At 53.8% G+C, this 16665-nt stretch overlaps 1 protein-coding gene across 8 annotated transcripts in view; it reads left to right on the top strand.

Annotated features, from left to right (window-relative positions):
* The first annotated feature begins 823 nt into the window (after positions 1 to 823).
* Positions 824 to 16665, top strand: part of ACACB (acetyl-CoA carboxylase beta) — a 39845-nt gene continuing 24003 nt past the window's right edge. Inside the window, exons 1-15 of one of the 8 annotated variants that reach the window (XM_077309056.1) lie at positions 824 to 899; positions 1794 to 2428; positions 8867 to 8999; positions 9798 to 9936; positions 10203 to 10312; positions 10517 to 10598; positions 11202 to 11300; positions 11542 to 11651; positions 11885 to 11995; positions 12905 to 13114; positions 13643 to 13813; positions 14563 to 14724; positions 15366 to 15529; positions 15964 to 16114; positions 16544 to 16647. In XM_077309056.1, coding sequence (XP_077165171.1) covers positions 891 to 899; positions 1794 to 2428; positions 8867 to 8999; positions 9798 to 9936; positions 10203 to 10312; positions 10517 to 10598; positions 11202 to 11300; positions 11542 to 11651; positions 11885 to 11995; positions 12905 to 13114; positions 13643 to 13813; positions 14563 to 14724; positions 15366 to 15529; positions 15964 to 16114; positions 16544 to 16647 — 2390 coding nt within the window. In that variant the 5' untranslated portion in view covers positions 824 to 890. Of the gene's footprint in view, positions 900 to 1793; positions 2429 to 5630; positions 5902 to 5997; positions 6183 to 6208; positions 6340 to 6395; positions 6602 to 8464; positions 8556 to 8866; positions 9000 to 9797; positions 9937 to 10202; positions 10313 to 10516; positions 10599 to 11201; positions 11301 to 11541; positions 11745 to 11884; positions 11996 to 12904; positions 13115 to 13642; positions 13814 to 14562; positions 14725 to 15365; positions 15530 to 15963; positions 16115 to 16543; positions 16648 to 16665 lie in introns of those variants that run through there. The other 7 variants (XM_077309048.1, XM_077309051.1, XM_077309049.1 and 4 more) reach the window with 7 other exon arrangements.

Here is a 16665-nt window from a genome sequence, read left to right as displayed (position 1 = left end):
AGGCCCTGCAGGGAAGTTCAGCCACGAGATCCTCAGAGAAAATGGGCTGGTGGGTGAGGGACCCGTGTCTGGAGCCATCAGCATTCAGTTTCCACTAGTCGGGAACTGCCCTGGCAGGTCTCCAGTCTGGGCTGTGGGGGTGGGGGTGGGGGTGGGGGTGGGTGGGGGGGGGAGGCAATGGACCGGACTGCAGGGGCTGAGCTTACAGGTCAGGAGGTCCCCACCGGAGCGTGCCCCTTGGCTCCCAGGAGCAGCTCCCCTTCCTCAGTGGGAGAGTGAGAGAGAGCCCAGGGCCTCTTTGAAGGGGGTGTTTGCCCTTGGCAGTCTGTACCTCTGGGGCCTCAAACGCACCCCCATGCACGACACAGCTTTCCCATTGATCAAAGATTATTTTCCCAACATTTATTGTAGATTTAATAAATGTTGCAGCCTCCTTGGCGGGCTTCACTCTAGCCCTGTTGTTGTTGTGCGTCCAGCAAGGACAGATCTTTGACTTGATAATGCTGCTGAAGGCAGGTTCAGCAAGTGTGTGTGTGTGTGTGGGGGGGGGGTTGAAGAGCAGGAGTCCTTTCTTTTAACACCCCCCCCAAACACACACGCGCGCACACACACACTTGCTGAGGCCACAGCAGGGACAGAAGGACCCTTGGCCTGGAGGCGGAGAGGGAGGAAAACGGTTGTCTTACTTCATCGCCCTGCCCTTGATTTTGTTTCTTGGTCATAACGAGCTCCAGCTGCAGAGGGTCAGGCCACAGGTCCATTAAGGGCTGCCCCTCGTTTCCAGCAGCGGCCAGCCAGGTGAACCTTAGAAGGGCAGGAAGGGCCAGGAGGCAGAGGGCCCCCTTTCCTGCTGCCTCCCAACCTCCCTCCGACTGGGGTGCCGAGGCCAAATGGGGATGGTGGGGCTCTCGAACGCTTACGGAGTGGGACACATGCTGGGGGGCGGGGGTCTAGCGGTCCTCCTGCCGGCCAGCCCGCCTGTCCTCTGACGCTCCCCCAAGGTGGCCGGCCTCCACTTGCCCGGCTGCTGGCCCCGCCTTCCCAAGGAGCCTCCCCTCTGCTTCCCCCCTTGGTCGCTGGGCCAGTGGTGGGCTTGGGGCCAGCCAGCCTCCCTCTTAGGCGGCTGCTCTTTCCCGGGAATAAAAATAGCCTATGTTTGGAAAAGCCCTTGGGCTCGGCCGGGGGGGGGGGGGGGAGGGAGGAGGGAGGGCCAGGCGCTGAAAGGGGCCTCGTGACAGAGTTGTGTTGGGGCAAGATACAAAGAGGAACTTGGTCTTTTCATGACGCCAAAGTAAAGCATTGTTGAGAGAGTGTCTTTGGGAAAAGGGTGTCTGTGTGGGGTGGGGGTGGGGCTGTAAGGCAGCGGTGTTGTGTGTTCAAGTTTCATTTGTAGGATTCCCTCTCTGTAGGGAGGGTCAGGAGAGGGCTGGAAGGTATCTCAGATCCGGGGGGGGGGGGTATGAACTGGATTCAGCTCATATGTCCAAAGATTGTTTTCCAGTCCTTGGGTGGGTTTCCTTGTTTAGAGAAGAGACCCCCGAAATATTCAAGATGGGGGCACAGCAGCAGGATTTCTGTTTATCGAAGAGGTCTTTCAGGCCAAGGGCTTGGCTTCCAAGAGCCGCGTTGCCCCCCCCCCATCCCATTGTTGAGTGAGTTGGGGATGCTCACGGCCCCTCCTTTAGAACTTCAACACTGCACTTTGGGGGAAACTGACTATTGATGAACTGTGGAGTCTCCCCCCCCCCCCACTGCTTAATCGCTTCTTGATGTTCTTTCTAATTTCTTTCCAGGCCTCCTGGATGGTGCTGCTGGCCCTCCTGTCTGTCCTCGTTCTGATCTGCCTGGTTTGGGCCAGGATGGAGGGTTCTGCTAAGCCGAGGACACCGGAGGCTGAGCGTCCTCCCACCCCGGAATCTCAGCAGCTGCCCCCCAGTGGGGGGCTGGCCCCTGTGGCCCCACGGCAGGCCTCCCCTTCCCCCTTGCAGCTGCCTTCTCAAGGTGTCTTGGCTGCCCCCAAGCAGCCGGACCCCCCCATCATCCAGTGCAAGCCTCCCCTTCCCCGTTCGGACTCGGGTTCCGCCTCGCCACCCCCGGAGTCCTCGGCCACCGAGGCTGTGAGGCCTGTGAGCCGAGTCAGCTGTCCTTCCTCTGGCCAAACGCTCCGTCAGTGGCGGTCCCTTTCTGGGGAGGACCAGGAGCAGTCGGGGGAGATCAGCCAGCCTCATGGGAAGCGCCAGTCCATGGCCAAGTTTGTCCTGGGCTCCTTCGAAGACAATTCCTCGGATGACGAGCTGGGGGCCGGATCCTTTAAAGCAGTCAGCAGGAGGAGGAGGAGGAGCAGCTTGGCCAGCATCGGGCCCACCTCCTCTGTGGATTCGCCATTGCTGTCCTCCCTGTCGGAGGCTGGATCAGCTGCCATCATGAGGTAAGCGCCAAGGGATGTCCCTTTGCAGCGTCTCCCAGGGTGTTCCTTGGCAGTTTGGAAAAAACAGGGCCAAAGCCAGTGGCGCAGAAGGAGATGGAAGTATTTTATTTCTCCGTTCAGAATTCCCTATGCATTTTGCCAGAAGGCCTCGTCAGGGAAAACTATAATATATAATGTAACAACGACACTGCGTTTACATAAGTATAAAGGTAAAGGTATCCCCTGTGCAAGCACCAGGTCATGTCTGACCCTTGGGGTGACGCCCTCCAGCGTTTTCATGGCAGACTCAATACGGGGTGGTTTGCCAGTGCCTTCCCCAGTCATTACCATTTACCCCCCAGCAAGCTGGGTACTCATTTTACCGACCTCGGAAGGATGGAAGGCTGAGTCAACCTTGAGCCGGCTGCTGGGATCGAACTCCCAGCCTCATGGGCAAAGCTTCAGACTGCATATCTGCTGCCTTACCACTCTGCGCCACAAGAGGCTCTTACATAAGTATAGTTAGCAAAGTATAATTACTTAAATCTAGTCATGATTTTTAATGTTCCCTCCCTTGTGGACTCTGATAGGGTGGAAAGGCAGCATTAAAATGTTTTAAATGAATACTCAAATATGCTCAAGGTGGCATGGGTCAGTACCGTTCCTAGCATAGTTGAGAGTGGTTGCTATTTCCAGTGTGGTCAGTTAATTTTGCAAGGGGCATCTTGGTTGCTCTCATGACAGACACAGGGATGTGCTCTGGTCCCAAGTCTGATCAACTTCTGATAGCTGAAGTTCTTCTGGGATTGGAGGTGCTTCCCTCTCTTTGACCCCCAAAGGCTTAGCCCCAGGGTGGGTGTATGAGTGCTCTTCCTCAGAGTTCTCTGTCGGCGCCATCTCTCCCCTGGTAATTCTTCTGCATCCAGAGGAACCGAGGGATTGAAGAATGCCCCGTGCAGAAAGCACCCGAATACTTTAGCCAGACTAAATCGAGCAGTGGCAAAGTAGTCCCAGGGAGGGACACCTGATCTTTGGACTGTGGAAACTGTAACTTGTTCCTTTTTTTGCACAACTTGTGGAAAATACATGATTCTTTTGCATGGCCCTCTGGGCAATGCCCAGGCAAATTAACATCTACGCTTCCGTTTATTATGCACCAGACTTCCTTTAAAAAAAAAACCTCTTTGTTGGCTTAAAGATAGTTTATTAATGTGACAGCTTGCTGGTTTAACATGTTTTTGTATAATATCTCATGACTCTGTTGTGTGTTTTTGGGGCTCTTACTGGTTTTTAGCCAGGTGTGATTTTTTATTGCTATTTAGTCATTTTTGCATATTTTCTGCTGTGGCTCATGTAGTGACAGAGGAGTGCAGGATACACATTTTAAAACAATAAGGACTCAAATAACATACAGGCAAGGGGCTGCATGGGATCGCACCCTTTGGGTGGCTTTGGGTCAGCTCTCCTGTCCCCTGTCTGTGGTCTTCACCTGTTGGCCTCGATGGCTTGGTCTGAGCAGGGGAGAGGTGGCTGTTTGGTATCCCCATGACGTTGTTTTTCCTCTGCGGTGCCTTCCTCCCTGGGTCGGGAGGGCCCAGGCCAGTTTTAGCTCTCTTTGTTCGAATTTCTTCTTCTTCTGTTGCTGCTGCTGCTGCGTTCTGTCAAAAGCACAACGCAGATCGAAAAGGAGACAGCAGGATGCCAGCAGAGAATGGCTGCAGGCTTCTAGAGGGCAGGAGAAGATTCTTACGACAGCTGGTGGGGATGTTTCTGTCTACAAATGTGGGGGTGTAGAACTGGCACAAATCCAAGATCTGTTCTTAACTGATTTTCTCCTAAATAAGTGCTTCCCCCTTCTGCTGGTCAGAGCTATTGCAGCCTGCTTACACTTGGTAGCCTTGTGCTTGTGGCCAAAACTCTTCTTCAGAGTTGGAAGAGGTGTTGGGTTTTAACACCCCACTTTAAACTACCCAAAGGCATCTCAGTGGCTTACAATTGCCTTCCCTTCCTCTCCCCACAGCAGATACCCTGGGAGGTAGGTGGGGCTGAGAGAGCTCTGAGAGAACTGTGACTGGCTCTGAGTCATCTTGGAGTATGTGAATGGCTGTAGGTCACCCCGCAAGCTTCCATGGCACCAAATCCTACTCTGGCAGCCTAATCTCTGCCCCACTCTTTCTGTCTGTAGAATGCAGCACAAAAAAGCGACTGAAATCCAAACAAAGCCGGTTTGTTGTGGTTTTTAGAGAAATTATTAACCATTTTAATTTTTCTAGGGGCCCCTGGATTTTGCAATGAATAACGTTCTGCTATATATCTCTAGTAATGTGTGGTCCTAAATTTGGCAGAGGCAATCTAATAAGGAAACGCAGCCCCCCCCCCCCCCCAGATAGTTGGAGCTCAGGTTGTGTCTTGAACAGCGATGCTTCTTGGAGTCAGCTCTGTCTCCCGCCTCCCGATACAGACTCAGGTGGGTCTTCAGGTAGGTCTGAAGTCCAGGGGCAGCTTTCAAACCAGCAACATCTTATTCAAAGTATATATGATCTTGTGTGCATGCTCAGAAAAGCTCATTCCCAGGCTAAACCTTGGCTGGTCTTAAAGGTGCCCCTGGAGACAGATCTCATTATTGGAGACCTCTTGTGGCTCCTTCCTGCCCTGCAGGCAGGTGTGCTTTCTGCCGGCATTCCTTTAGGGACCCTTCCTAAAGCTGCAAGGCCTGCGTGGATTCTGAGGTCCTAAAACTGGGGCTCCTTGGGGTTAGGACGGCCCTGTGTTAATCCAAGGCGCAGAGGCCGTTCGTGTGAAACACAAGTTCAGCTGAAAGACACTTTGGAATAATCATTATTTTAAACTAGGCTTCTCTGAGAAGGGGATAATGAGAGGCAGGAGGAGAGTTGAGGCTGGGGGAGGGAGCAGCCTGACCTCTAGGGCTGCCAACCTCCAGTTGAGGCTGGAGATCTCCTGAGGTTAGAATTGATCTTCAGGCAACAGAGACCAGTTGACCTCTTTGGAAGCTGCAATATCCCTTGTGGGAGTCTGTCCCCTCCCCAAGATCCACCCCCCCTCCCAAACTTCAGGCGTTTCCCCACCCTGGTGACCTCTTGCTCTGCTCTCCACCCTGGCAGCCGATGCCACCGGCGAGGGAAGGTGCTTCTGCAAAACGAGGGCCAAAGGTAGCTTCGCCGGCACTTTGCTCTTGCCGTTTTACTGCCGAGTCTTTGCCCCCGGGGACTAATCAGCTGGGAAACAGCTGTAGAGTTTTCTGTAAGGGGGCCCGGGTCTCTGTCTGTCTGCAACGGAAGGTGATTCTCCCCCAGCGCTTCCTAGTCTGGTGCAACCCATGTCTCCATAGCGTCTCCTGTCCAAATGCAGCCAAACCAGCCCGCGGATCTGCAGTTGTAGAATGCAGTCAGGGGCCTGCAGCCGTAGTCAGTCTTCTGGAGGTGATTGCTTCATCTTTCGCTGGAACTCCACGGCCCTCGGTCTTGTGCCTCAAGGTATTCCTTCCTCTTCGGAGAAGGCAGTCCCCAGAGGGAGTGAGGGCCCTTTTCCCCCTGAAGCCACGTGGTGCTGCTAGAGAGTTGACTGCTCCCTGGCCGTCTGCCCAAGGGGAAGGGGAAACCGCTGGGCCAGGAGGGGGGAGAAGCAGCGGCCAAGGAATGGAGGCAGGATCGGAGCAGTCGGAGCCCCTGCCGGCCACTTCTGGGGATCGCCAAGTGGAGCTCCTCTGCAGCGCAGGAGCTGGGGCAGAGCCGAACTGGTTCCAGTGCCTCTGGAGGTCAGTGCAGCCAGCCAGCGGAGTGGAGTGGAGGGGAAAGGGCTTGTCTGGGACGGAGCGGGGCTTCCTGCTTGGCATCTCCGCCAGATGTTTCCTTGCATGGCAGAGCAGCAGCAAAGAGACTCCACTTCAGATGGACAAAGACGGAGACAGGCTGGTGTGCCTCTTGGTTTGTGTGTGTGTGTGTGTGTGTGTGTGTGTGTGTGTGGATCCTGACTCTGATTCCGGGGTGCTTTTGAGCTGGCTCCTCTGCAGAAGCTGCATGGACAGGGGCCAACAGCAGGCGGGCTAGCAGCTGCCTTCTTCTCCCCTGGCCCACCCCTTTTTCGGCTGGGAAGTTTCCGAGGACGAATAAGTCGGAGAGCTGCTTTACAGAGAGGGTGTTTCCATGTCTCACTTCCAGAAGCTCAGGAGTTAAGGTGAGGGAGCTCATGTTGTCCTTGCTGTTCGCCAGCCCTTTGGGAGCCCTCCCTGGGCTTCTCCTGTGGCCTATTTCAATCAGGGGTTGGCTACATGGATTCGGAAGGAGCAGCAGGGGGTCCCTGCACACTTAAGCCGCAGGGTCTAGGAAATGCTCAGAGAGGGAATTGCCTGTTTTCAAAACAAGGTCCACGTTGCTGGTGACGTCACCTTTCCCCTTTAACCCTTAGCGGACCTGTACTACTAGTTGGTCTTCCTTCTGTGTTCCGACTGGAGGCCCATTTAGCATCCCAGGTTGTGTTCACCCGGGCCGTAACCTTGTGGAGCCGGATGCTAGTAATATGTAGCATACGTATGCATAAAAATTGCTTCTGGTTTGGCCCCAGCCTTGCTGTGGTTTGGTCCTTGGGCGCTTGTTGATTTTTGGGGGGCACTTGGAAAGGAGGATTAAATGAATTTTCTTCCCAGTTGGGTAATTTTCTCAAGAGCAGAGTCCTACAGTGCTCCAGTTTGCAACTAGGGTGGTTTTTCTGTTTTGTTTGGAGCGTAGAAACACAGTGCTGGAAGGGACCTCAAGGGTCATCTAGACCTCTCAGATACTAGTCTGAAATTCTGAGCCTCACAGTGTTGTTTTTGTTATGAGTGAGTGAGTAAATAAGTAAATATTTATATTTTTTCGGGGGGGAGGGGAGCTTATAATAGGGAGAGCACAGCTTGCAGTGATAGTAAACTCTGCTTCTGTCCCTTGGCCAAAGTTAGAGGTTGGGAGCAGCAGAGCTGTGCCTGGGGTGTTCCAGAGGTGCTTATCAGTAGAGCAGGTGTCTGTTGTGGGCCGCCCAGTTCTCCCTGTCCGCATGGAAAAGGTCTTGCTGTCTGTGTAGCTCCCGTGAAGGCCACTCCTTCCGCCACAGAGCAAAAATTATCTTCTCTTTGCATCCCTCTCTTGAAGGGAGATGAGGAGGCCTATTCCCCCACCCCCTGAGGGATGGTAAGATGTTATGGGTTTGGGATGTGGAGAAAGGAGCCTTGCCTTGCTGAGCTTTCTCGTATGGCTCTTTTGGGTTTCCTTGTTTGGCTTTAGGAAGGAAGGTTGAGAGAGCGTCCAAATCCCGTGGCTTTTCCCTTTGATATTCTTGCAGGCCCAGCCTGAGGCTGCCTTGATAGCCAACCACCTTTGCCTGCGGAACATATTATCCCGGGAAAGCGTATCATTTGGGAATTTGGGGTTACATAGATGTTGCTTTGATGGGTCAGGCCAAAAGTCCGTCTGCTCAAGCATTTTGTTTCTGGAAATGGCTGCTCAGGGGATTCTAGGGAGGAGCTTGTGTGTGGCAATCGCCTTGCTCTGTCATCTGTCCCCAGCACCAGTTATTCAGAGGTAGACTGCTTCATCACATGGTCTCCATTTAACTGTCTTTACCATCAGTAGACCTAGTCTTCCTGTAGCTTTACTATCCATTTTTTAAGCCATGTGGAGACCAATGGTCACGAATTCCGTGTGTCAACTGCATGTGGTGTGCATTTTCTCTCGCCGGATGTGTCTCTTCTCTATAGTGGAGAAACCGGTCCATCCCTACGCAAATGAATAATAAATGGACATAAATTTCACAGCAGGAGAACATTTTAATGTTCCAGGTAATTCTATTACTGGCCAAAGAGTTGCTGTTTGCAAACAAAGACATTTCAAGATTACTTAACTGGAGCTAATTTGCAAGTTCAGAACAATGGGCCAGCCTGGGCTGAAGAGGGACAGGGAGTGCTTATTTCACTACCTCTGCTGATTTTCTGCCCCGAACAATTCTCCTCTGCTCTTATCCAGCTGGCTGGGGTCAAAGGACTCAGAGCTCCATTTCCGCTCTGCTGTCTCTGATGAGGGAAGCTTTGGCTCCCTGCAGGAGTTTATGCCCTGAAACTCCTGTTGGCCTCTGAGGCGCTCCTGGAACTCGGCTCTAAGTGCGTTGCTGGTTGGTGTCAGTGGGTGAATGCCGAGAGGGGGGAGGTTGTTTGGGATTGGAGCTGGTTGGTCTCAGCAACTTTGGAGCTGGCCACAAGTTCCCTTGGCAGCGGCCCATCTTGGAGCCGAGAGCTCCTGTTCTCTTCTACGGCTTCCTTGGAAAAGTCCTCGAAAGGGACTCCCAGGAAGACCGTTTTGCTCATCTACCGACACACCTGTCTGACTGGCTCCTCCTCTCTCCAGGAATCATCCTCCCGTTCTTGCCCAAGCAGCGGGCTAAGCCCAAACTCGTGTTTTCACTCCTTTCCAGACCCAGCATGTCGGGAATGCACCTGGTGAAGAAGGGCCGGGAGCAGAAGAAGCTGGACCTCCACAGGGACTTCACCGTGGCGTCACCTGCTGAATTTGTGACTCGCTTCGGAGGGAACCGGGTGATTGAGAAGGTACCTCCCCCAGGGAGGGAGGGAGGGAGGGAGGGAGGGAGGGAGCTGCCCATCTGTTGCGAGGAGCCCTTTTTGGAACGACAGATACGTGGATGCTTAATCTGTGATTCTGAGCAAAATGCTGCTAGGTATTTTGCTGGTTGTTTCATCAAGCACAGTCCTGCTTGTTGTGATGGGCTGGTGGGGTGTTGGACAGAGATTACTTCCAGCAGTGTTACCTGAGGCTACTCGGTGGCAGAGCATTGGCCTGGCCTGCAGAAGGTCCCAGATTCAAACTCTGGCATCTGCAGTTTAAAAGGACCAGCAGGTAACAGTTGATGGGAAAGACCCATCTCTGCCTGAGGCCCTGGAGGGCAGTGGCCAGTCTGAGGCCCTGATGGACCACCGAGGGTCTGATTCAGGGAGCGCTCTGGGGGCTGAGGCGAAGGACCTCTCTGCACAGCGCCACAGGCCTGTGGGTCACTGTGTTGATCCGAATCAGCACCTTTAAGACCAATACAGTTTGATTCATCATATAAACTGTTGTGTGCAAACCCACTTCTGTAGACACAAAAAGCGGTGTTCCTGCCCACGGAAGCTCCTATGCAGAATTAGCCTCTGTTGGTCTTAAAGATGCCACCGGACTCCAACTTGGCTCCTCTGAGCAGCCTTGCTCGCCGCTTTTTAATGCTTCCTCCTCCGTCTTCTGCCTAGCGTGCGGAGAGCCCCACTCCCCACTCCAGAACCGCAGGCCACTCTAGCAGCAAACCTGCTTTCTGAAGAACCAAAGCCATCCTTTGCTTGTTTGCTTTTCCCCAGGTGCTGATAGCCAACAACGGCATCGCGGCCGTGAAATGCATGCGCTCCATCCGCAGGTGGGCTTACGAAATGTTCCGGAATGAGCGAGCCATCCGGTTTGTGGTCATGGTGACCCCTGAAGACCTGAAAGCGAACGCTGGTAAGTGGGGGGGGGGGGCATGGCCTGGTTGGCGGTATTGATGATTTCTCTTTAGCCACCAGAAAAGAGCCGGAGTCCAGCGGCAGCTTCAAGGTGACCCCGTTGGTGGCTGTGGGGAGAGCTTTTGTGAGCCTCCGCTCCCTTCTTCAGCAGTGGCCAGGAGAGCTGCTCCCCGGCCACTGCTGGGCTCCGGCCCTTGCCTGCTGCGGCAGAGTGACTCACGCAGGCCACCCACCCACCCACCCACCCGGATCTTTCACCTTCAGAGTACATCAAAATGGCCGACCAATACGTTCCTGTTCCCGGCGGACCCAACAATAACAACTATGCCAATGTGGAGTTGATTGTGGATATTTCCAAAAGAATTCCAGTGCAGGTAAGAGGGCACCTGCCTCTTTCCTGCTCCTTCTGCACAAGGGTAAACTGGGGGAGGAAAAGGTCTCTCTCCAGTCAGGCCAGTGGCCCCTCCAGTCCGGTCCAGTCCAGTCATCTGTGTCACAGGGTGGCCAAAACCCAGTGGCCATCAGGGGGCCCAAACTCCAGAAGTCCTCCCACTGCTGACCTGCAACTTCTGTTCTAGGCTGTCTGGGCCGGCTGGGGGCATTCCTCCGAAAACCCCAAGCTGCCGGAATTGCTGCACAAACACGGGGTCGCTTTCCTGGGTAGGTGTGCATTTGGCCGGTGCTTGAGGCCTGCGGTAGATGCCACAGAAGCGTTCACAGGGGCTGTGTGTGTTTGTGTGTCTGTGCCCCCCCAATGCAGAGATGAGAAGCTGCACAGTCAAGAGATTGTACAGTTGTGCAGTTTGGGTTGGGCAAAGTTCCCCTGAAACCTTAGGGTTGCCAGTCTCTAGGTAGTGGCTGGAGCTCTTCTGGAAGTACAGCTGATCCCCAGACGACCAACGTCAGTTTTCCTGGGGAATTGGCTGCCGTAGAAGGTGCTCCGTGGGGCTTCGTACCCCACTGAGGTCCCTCCCAGCACTTCTCAGACTCCTCCCCCAAATCTCCAGGAATTTGCGACTCAGAGCTGGCAAGGCCTTCAGGGAATTGTGTGCAGAGCTGTTTGTTGAGCCTGGAGCCAGGCCCAGAGGGGAGGCCTGCCCATGAGCTTCCCTGTGGCTCCTCCTTACGATTTCTTGGGCGTAGAGAGGCCTCCAAGTCTGGTCCAGGCAACGTTCATCTCCGCAAGGCCAGGGAAGGCAGGCTTGCTGGAGGGGGATTGGGCAGACGGTGCAGATTCCGCTGACGGACCTTTCTGTTTGCCAGGCCCGCCGAGCGAGGCCATGTGGGCCCTGGGAGACAAGGTGGCTTCCACCATTGTGGCCCAAACGGTCCACATCCCCACGTTGCCGTGGAGTGGGAGCGGTAAGAGAACTTCTCCTCGCCGTGTGACTTTGCCCTGTTGCAGTCGGGCTTGTTTTCCTCGGCCCAACACATGGCTGAGTTTCCTCGTGCCACTTCTCTTTGCCTGCATCCCGGCTGCCACTGACAGCGCCTCCCTGCGGGGTCTCGTGTGAGCTGGGGGGGGGTGGGGGGGTTGAGTCTTTCTTCCTGTTCTCCTTCCATGCCTACCTGGTCTGTGGTTCACCAGTGTGAACTTTTGTAGATTTGGTGGCTGCCTGGACCGAGGAGGAGAACGAGCAGCCAAGAACCATCACGGTTCCCCTGGAGACGTACGGGCGGGGCTGCGTGAAGGATGTGGACGAAGGCTTGGAGGTGAGGGCCGGCAGGGAGCCTGAACCCCCCGGCTAGGACTGGTCGAAGTCTGGAGGCCAGGAATTTGGGTTGGCAAATCCAGCAGAGGACCAGGTTAGCATGTTCTGTGCACAGAATTAGTTTCAGGCGGGTCTCCGTGTTGTCCTGAAGCAAGGGTCAGCGTAGCAAGGGTCAGCACAGAAGCTGTATTTGGTTCTCTGCTTTTGACTGCTTTTCCTCCTCTCTCTCCTCAGGCTTCTGAGAGAATTGGCTACCCGGTGATGATCAAGGCCTCGGAAGGGGGCGGGGGCAAAGGGATCCGGATTGCAGACGGGGCAGAGGAGTTTCCTGGCCGCTTCAGACAAGTAAAAAAAAGACACTCTGATAGTTTTCTGTTACTTTGCCCATTTCCCACCCATTTTCGTCCTCCTGTTATAGATGAATTGGTGCTGATGAGAACTCCCATTTCTGCACCTCCCCCCCTCCCCCCAGCCCTGAAAAATACTCTGGCAGATGTGGCCACGTGGCCATGTGGGGCCTTCCCCTCCACCCCTCACTTTGGGGGGCTCATGAAGAAAGCTTTTCTGATGCTGGAAGATGAGTCACCCTCAGGTCCCGCTTCCCAAGCAGACACGTTTCCAGTCACAGGGATCATCCCGCCATTCGCCCAGCCCTGTGTGTGTTGATTTACACAAACCACACAGTGTAAAACCTTGTGAAGCTCTGACTGAGAAAGTGGAGGCTGACTCAGAAAATCATGTCCACATTGATATTAAATTCCTTTACAGGAATTTTTGTTTTGTTTTTCCTGTGGGGAATTTTAGCTCCACCCCCCCCCCCCCCCCCAATGCTAGGGCCAGGTTTAAAATTACACGTATGTGGATGTATTCATAACAAGCAGTGGAATTTGACCTTGGAAGAGGTATAAATCATTAACAGAAGTGAAGGTGCAAATCTTGGTCTCGCTTCGTGCCGGTAGGCATTGTTTCCCCCATTTCTGAAAGCCCAGAGGGTGGCCTTGGGTCAGACAGCACCGTGGCTGCTGGTGGCCTTTGAAAGCCAGCATGATGCATGGAATAGACTGTGGGGCTTAGAGCGAGAAGACCGGAGGTCAGGTTTCTACTCGAGCACGAAGCTCTTTGACGGTTCTTGGGCCATGTGCACAATCTGAGCCACTCAGGGTGGTTGTGGAGATAAAACTGAAGGGCTCGGAATAGACCCACGTCAGAAGGGCAGGATAGAAACTGGAACCATAAGGATGGTCTTCCCCACAGGTGCAGAGTGAGGTTCCAGGGTCTCCGATCTTTGTGATGAAGTTCCTGCAACACGCCCACCACCTTGAGGTCCAAGTCTTGGCTGATCAGTACGGTAACGCTGTGTCCTTGTTCAGCCGGGATTGCTCCATTCAGCGGAGACACCAAAAAATAATCGAAGAAGCTCCCGCAACTGTAGCCCTTCCTTCTGTGTTTGACTACATGGAGCAGGTGGGCATACAAAACTACCCAGGTTTATTCTGGGTAGAAGCTTTTGTTTGCATGCCTATACCTTGAAGAAAACGGTGTTGGTCTTCAAGGTGACCCTGGATTCAGACTTTGTTCTGCCACTGCAGGCCGACACGGCCACCCACTTGAATCTATGTGAATGGATGATTATTGTAGGCAGCCAAGAAGACAGACTGAAGATGTGCTAATATTTTAACAGGGGAGGCCTTGGTCTCTGTGTCTTGTTTGTTGGCTCTCCAGGGCAACTGACTGGATCCTGGACTAGAGCCAGCTTGGTGTGGTTAGTTAGGAGCGCCGACTTCTAATCTGGCATGCCAGGTTTGATTCCCTGCTCCTCCCCCACATGCAGCCAACTGGGTGACCTTGGGCTCGCCACGGCACTGATAAAGCAGTAATGTCAGGGCTCTCAGCCTCACCTGTGGAAAAGGAAGGCGACTTTGAGACCCCTTCGGGTAGAGAAAAGTGGCATCTAAGAACCAACTAAGTGCTTTCTCCCCTCCCTCCCCCCAGTGCGCAGTGCGTCTTGCGAAAATGGTGGGCTACGTGAGCGCAGGGACAGTGGAATACCTCTACAGCGAAGATGGAAAGTTCCACTTCCTGGAGCTGAACCCTCGCCTGCAGGTGGAGCACCCCTGCACGGAAATGATTGCTGACGTCAACCTGCCTGCTGCCCAGCTCCAGGTAGCTCAGGGGTGGCCTGAGCCAGGGGTCATCCTTCTTGGGTACTGCTGCCCAGACAGGGATGTTTGCCAGAAGCAGATGGCCCTGACTCACCGCGAAGAGGAATTGGGTGGCGGAGACCCCAGAGACCCCTAGGCAGGCCCTACAACAAGCATTTAGACAGCGTCATGACAAACAACCTTTCAGGCATGCTCAGATATCAGTTCATGACCGCCTACCTGCTTATCCGTAGAAGCACAGTTGGGTAAATTTCCGGGATAAATGTGTTTTGTGATCATGTTTCTAGTTTTCTGAAGACCTAGCACAAACAGACTCTGCAGGCTTACCAAAAATTATGGCCCTGCAAAACTAATTCCCTTATCCACAGTTTCACGTATTCAGCCCTTCCCGTACATTCTGCTAGATGGTCTCAGACATCACGGCTCCCTGCCCGCTTGGTCCACCTCCAGTTTGTCAACAGGGACCTTTTGCATAGTTGCTGAAACCAGCTAAAATTGAAGTCAAGCTAGAAGCATTAATTTGATCCATCATGCTATCAGTACGGGTTTGTAATCAGCACTTGGGCTGGGTAGAAGCTACATCTTTGCGGATACCCCAAGAGATCCTATGCAACTCAGAGAATCAGAGTCGGTAGGGACCCCCCCCCCAGGGTCATGTAGTCCAACCTCCTGCCAAATGCAGGATATTCATGACTACCGTTTGGTGTTCCTTGCCCAGTTGTGCAGTCACGTGTTTTTGTTTCCCCTTAGATTGCCATGGGTGTACCTCTGCACAGAGTGAAAGACGTCCGTGTCCTTTATGGAGAGTCCCCCTGGGCAGATACCCCCATCCCCTTTGAGTGCCCCACCAACGTTCCGGTGCCCAGAGGTCATGTGATCGCTGCAAGAATCACCAGTGAAAATCCTGATGAGGTGTGTGGCAGGAATGAAAAATGTTTATTTTACTTCCTTATTCAGCTCAGTTTCTATACTGCCCATCCCCAGGGGCTCAGGGTGGCTTGCAGCATGTTAATGCATTCAGTTATAATATAATGACACATTCGGTTAAACATTGCTCGAACGGCGGGGAGAATAAAGTACTCTCCCGATGTCACTCTCTGGCAACCAGGTGTTATTTCTGTGTCCATATGTGTGTGGGGAGGCCAGTTCCATTGGTGTTCTTTGGGCCACCACCGTGGGCCTGGCGGAACAGCTCTGCCTTGCAGGCCCTGCGGAACTGCTTTGAGTCCTCGGAAGAGTGTTCCAGCAGGGAAAGCCCTGGCCCTGGTTGAGGCCTCTTGGGGCTGGGGACCTTGAGCAGGTTTTGTGTGCTGGACTGCAGCTCCTCTGAAGGACCTGGGGGGGAAGGCAGTCCCACAGGTACAGAGGCCCCAGACGGTTTAGGGCCTTCCCTCTGACTTTAGGGGGAAAGCTCTTTTCCTCGGGAAAAGCACCACCCATGGGGGATTGGATATGGAGGGGGGGGGGGGTCGAGTCCCGGGCCAGTGATGTTTCCTTTGCTCACCTCTGTCCCGTCCTGTCTTCTGCTCCCCACCCCCGTTGTTTTTTTTTAGGGTTTCAAGCCCAGCTCCGGCACGGTGCAGGAGCTGAACTTCCGTAGCAACAAGAACGTGTGGGGGTATTTCAGCGTGGCGGCCACCGGTGGTCTGCACGAATTTGCGGATTCTCAGTTTGGACACTGTTTCTCCTGGGGAGAGAACCGCGAGGAGGCCATCTCGTCAGTATTGCTTAGACTTACAAATGCTTAAAGAGACGTGTCTCTTCCTCAGTAACGTCCAGTAAGCTAGGGCAGGCGATGATCCTCCCCCCCCCCTCCCAGAAATGTGGGTCGGGACAGAGAATTGGAGCCTAATTGGAGTCCCTTGAAGTGAATGATTAGATCAGGGGTCCCCAACTTTATTTATAGTCCGCCTTCCTCTGGGGACTCAAGGCGGATTACAATAGCAATCTAACCCCCATAAAGTCTCACTATTATCATAACTTTCAGAGGGCTCTGAGAACCCTTCTGCCTCCCCCCAGTCATCCTCCAGGGGGGGGTCGCACGTTGGTATAGCATCGATTTGGGGGTGGAGGTGGAAGGGAACGGGTGTAGCTTGTAAACCATTCAGCACCTCCCAAAATGCATTTTAATGGTTTCTCTTGGTTTTTTAGAAACCTGGTGGTAGCTCTGAAAGAGTTGTCAATCCGAGGGGACTTCAGGACGACCGTTGAGTACCTGATCAAACTTCTGGAGACGGAGAGTTTCCAAAATAATGAGATCGATACCAGCTGGCTGGATCACTTGATTGCAGAGAAAGTGCAGGTTGGAATGCCTGCCAACGCGTTTCTATAAACGAAGCCCCTCTGTGCCTGTATCACTTGCAGTGCCTCATCCCAAAGAGTTAAGGGGGGGGGGGGCAGTGGTGAAACACTCTGCAGTAGCTCCAAGCAGGAGATGGCTAAGGACTGCTAGAGCCTGCTGTCTCAGGCCACATCCCAGCCACCAAAATCCACTTATTTACTGGAACTCCCTTCATTTGCCCTTGTAGGAACATGGGGGGAACAGATGGTAAAAGTCAGGGTCAGTACTGGGAAGAGGGCTTGTGGGGAGGCTAGGGAGGCCAGTCCCCAGGTGGAACCTGCAGGGGGGCGGGCGGAATTACAGGCCCTCTCCAGACAGCAGAGGTCAGTTCCTCTGAATTCTGGCTCCATATGTGAAGAAATGCCATCATTTTCCACCTTTGCTTTGCAGGCCGAGAAGCCAGACACCATGTTGGGTGTGGTCTGTGGTGCCCTCAACGTAGCCGATGCCTTGTTCAGGACGTGCATGGACGACTTCCTGCATTCTCTTGAAAGGTAGAGCCCCTTGGGACT

The sequence above is a fragment of the Paroedura picta genome, chromosome 13 (assembly GCF_049243985.1).
Source record: "Paroedura picta isolate Pp20150507F chromosome 13, Ppicta_v3.0, whole genome shotgun sequence".
Lineage (NCBI taxonomy): Eukaryota > Metazoa > Chordata > Lepidosauria > Squamata > Gekkonidae > Paroedura > Paroedura picta.
The sequence above is the reverse complement of the archived record's forward strand: the minus strand, read 5'-3'. Positions and strand labels throughout refer to the sequence as shown.